Here is a 3,011-nt window from a genome sequence, read left to right as displayed (position 1 = left end):
GTGTGTGTGTGTGTGTGTGTGTGTGTGTGTGTGTGTGTTTTGAAAATAAAAAAGCATGTAGGGTTAGATAAAGCTGTCAGATTGTGTCATCACGTCGTGTCTCAGCTGCAACAGAACCTGACCTGCTGGAAGAAACAACCAGTCTCATGTTTGTCCATCTGTCTGTGTTTTCTGTGTTGCAGTTCCTCCTCAAATCGTGGTGCGGCCTCGCGACCAGATCACTGCACCGGGTCGCACCGTAACCTTCCTCTGCAGCACCAAGGGAAACCCTCCGCCGGCCGTGTTCTGGCAGAAGGAAGGCAGCCAGGTGAGAGGCCACCTGTCAGAACCGTCACGGTGACAGAACTTCAGTCTGACATGAGGCTGACAGTCGGAGTGGCACCTTCAGTCAGGGTGTTACTGCGAGTCATTCACACTGTTATAGTCCTGCTTATTGTTTCTTCTTTAAACAGGAACTACGGCAGCAGGTTCAAAATGTTCAGCTCATTTAAGATATTACACCTTTCACTTTTTTAACTTTATTTATTGCCATACCACCCTGAACACACCAGATCTCGTCTGATCTCAGAGTCTAAGCAGGGTCGGGCCTGGTTGGTACCTGGATGGGAGACCCCCTGAGAATGTCAGGAGCCATAAAACCAATGCAGGAGTTGCGCCAACATTGGTCAATAGCAATACCAAACCTTAGACCATCATTGGTCTCCTTGAAGGATGCCTCATCATCAAATCACTTCTGAAAAACATTCATGTCTTTTCAGATAAAAAAATGATCACTGTGATCTGCTTCAACATACTAACAGTATTTCAGTTGGTTTTGTGTTACTGTGGAAACTTTCAGTCTTTAGTTGTCTTTTTATGCATCCATTTTTTGGGGGCTTTGTATGCCTCTTTATTCATTCCCTTAGTTTTTCCTTTCAGTTATCATTAAATCCATTTTGTATTTAATGAATACCTTTTATCTTTTCAAGTCTTCTTATCTTTTTGTCCCTTTTTATTTTTGAAAAATTACATTTGAAAACGTTTTTGTTCGTTTTCTGGCGTAACATGAATATGGTGTTAGCATCAGCTAAGACAGCTTTGTGATGTTTTAATGCAAAGAATTTAGTTCATTTTCAACATTTTTAAAATAATCTACACCGATATGAGCTGAAGTAATAGTCATGTTTAATGTTTATTGTCTTACTCTGTGAGACAAATTTAGCCCTCAATCAGGAAAATATTAGAACCCAGCTTTACTTAAGGAATTCACATCACCTATTGTCTTTCATACCAGAGTTTTACATCAAGATTACATAAATATTTCAAGAACCACTGAATAAATGGTGATGAAATTCTCAGAAAGCAATCACTGGACTTCTTATTAAAGGAAGTTTTATGGCCTTTGTAATATAAGTGAATGTTTTTGTACAGAAACCTGAAAGGACTTTTCTTTTGAGTTGGTTTTGTTTAAATAAACTGAACTGACAGCTTTTTAACTTTTAGAGTCAACCCAATAGGGACCTTCAGTCAGGCTAGTTGTAGAACATTAGTCACATGACTCTGTCTTCTTGGCACTGATGCTCGTGCAAACTCTTGTAGCCTGTTTAATTGTGTTTAAACTACTGGATTCAAGCAAGGGATGAGCCGAATTTGACCGGAAAAAAACCATAGACTTATTGTCTTCTCGAAAGAGGTAAAAGTCAACATTGGACCACCCAGATCCTATCCCTGTTCTTCTGTAGATAAACAGGTACAGTAAACCTTATTGTTTTACTGTAGTCTACTGCTAGCTTTACTCATAGCATCTATGCTAGCCTTGCTCATAGACAGCGCTCTACTCCCGGGATCTACTGCAGTCAGTCCAGCATATAGTGATAATATTTTACTTACACAAAATCTAAACATCACCATTAAGTTTCTTTAAATGATGCAGAAGTGGTGGCTCCAGTGATAAAAATACACACACACGCGTTAGCTGCGGCAAGCTAAGCTATAATAAACTGTAAAAACATCAAACTTTAAACAATTCTGCTTGTTTCAAAGTGTGTCGAAGACCTTGACCCTTGAGCCAACCTTTTAACAGAACTTTCCTGTGATTTCTGGAGTCAGATGTGTCCAAATCTGCTCTAGGAACGTCTTTATTTGTTACGGTGCTAACACTGACTCTCCGTACAATCCACTCCGATTATCCAATCATTTGCAAGTGTGATGGATAATGTTTGCAAATGAAATGCATGATGTCACGAGTGAAGGTCCCCATTCAAGATAGCCGCTGCAGCTAAGTGACCTTATCAAACTCACAACTGGCCATTCATTCACTTTTGCAGACGGTGTACCAAATCTTAGCATGTTGGTAGTAGCTGAGAGTCATCCCCAACATGTAATCTGAGTACTAACAGATCAGGGGTCTCATTTATAAAGGATTACATGGAAACCATACTAAAAGTGAACGTACGGCCAAAAGGCGGAAATGGCGTACGCCAAAAAAATTCAGATTTATAAAACCGTGCGTACACATGTTTCTGTGCATCTTTCCTTTATAAATCACAGCCGCATGTCAGAGTTTGCGCACGAGGTCCCTCCTCAGGTTCTACCCTCTACACGCCCACACTCAACCATAAACAGTCAATGTAAAGTACCTCATGAAAGTTAAGATGTATTTAAATCAGTCAGCTGATCAATGCCAACAAAAGTGATTGGCTGGTTCAGACACGCTCCTTCATGTGTCTGGAGGTTGACAGGTGCTGACTGACAGCTGCTCACATGAACCGAATGTCTGTAAAAGACACAGATTTTCCCTCATTTTGCTTTAGAGTAATCTAACAATTTTTATTTAAAAAAACTCAGCTTCAAATTAATTTTCTCTCAGAGCCTGCAGGACGATAAAAACAATAAAAATAAAATAAAATAAGTCAGATAAAATTAGAAATAAGTCCACCGCTCTTCTTCTCGTCCTCTCCCCCTCCTGCCTGCTCTGTTATCCGTGGCAGACACCCCCGCCCCGCGCGCACGCACGCACGCACGCACGCACG

The 3,011-nt window shown here is 40.7% G+C and overlaps 1 protein-coding gene across 1 annotated transcript in view; it reads left to right on the top strand.

Moving 5' to 3' along the window:
* LOC106531572 (roundabout homolog 2) overlaps nt 1-307 on the top strand; it is a gene marked incomplete at its 3' end in the record, with an annotated part of 35,128 nt that extends 34,821 nt beyond the window's left edge. Inside the window, 1 exon segment of the mRNA XM_014027474.1 lies at nt 183-307. Coding sequence (XP_013882928.1) covers nt 183-307 — 125 coding nt within the window.
* Between the last annotated feature and the right edge of the window lie 2,704 nt (nt 308-3,011).

Source organism: Austrofundulus limnaeus, unplaced genomic scaffold (assembly GCF_001266775.1).
Source record: "Austrofundulus limnaeus strain Quisiro unplaced genomic scaffold, Austrofundulus_limnaeus-1.0 Scaffold651, whole genome shotgun sequence".
Lineage (NCBI taxonomy): Eukaryota > Metazoa > Chordata > Actinopteri > Cyprinodontiformes > Rivulidae > Austrofundulus > Austrofundulus limnaeus.
Note: the sequence above shows the minus strand (reverse complement) of the source record. Positions and strands in the feature narration are given on the sequence as shown.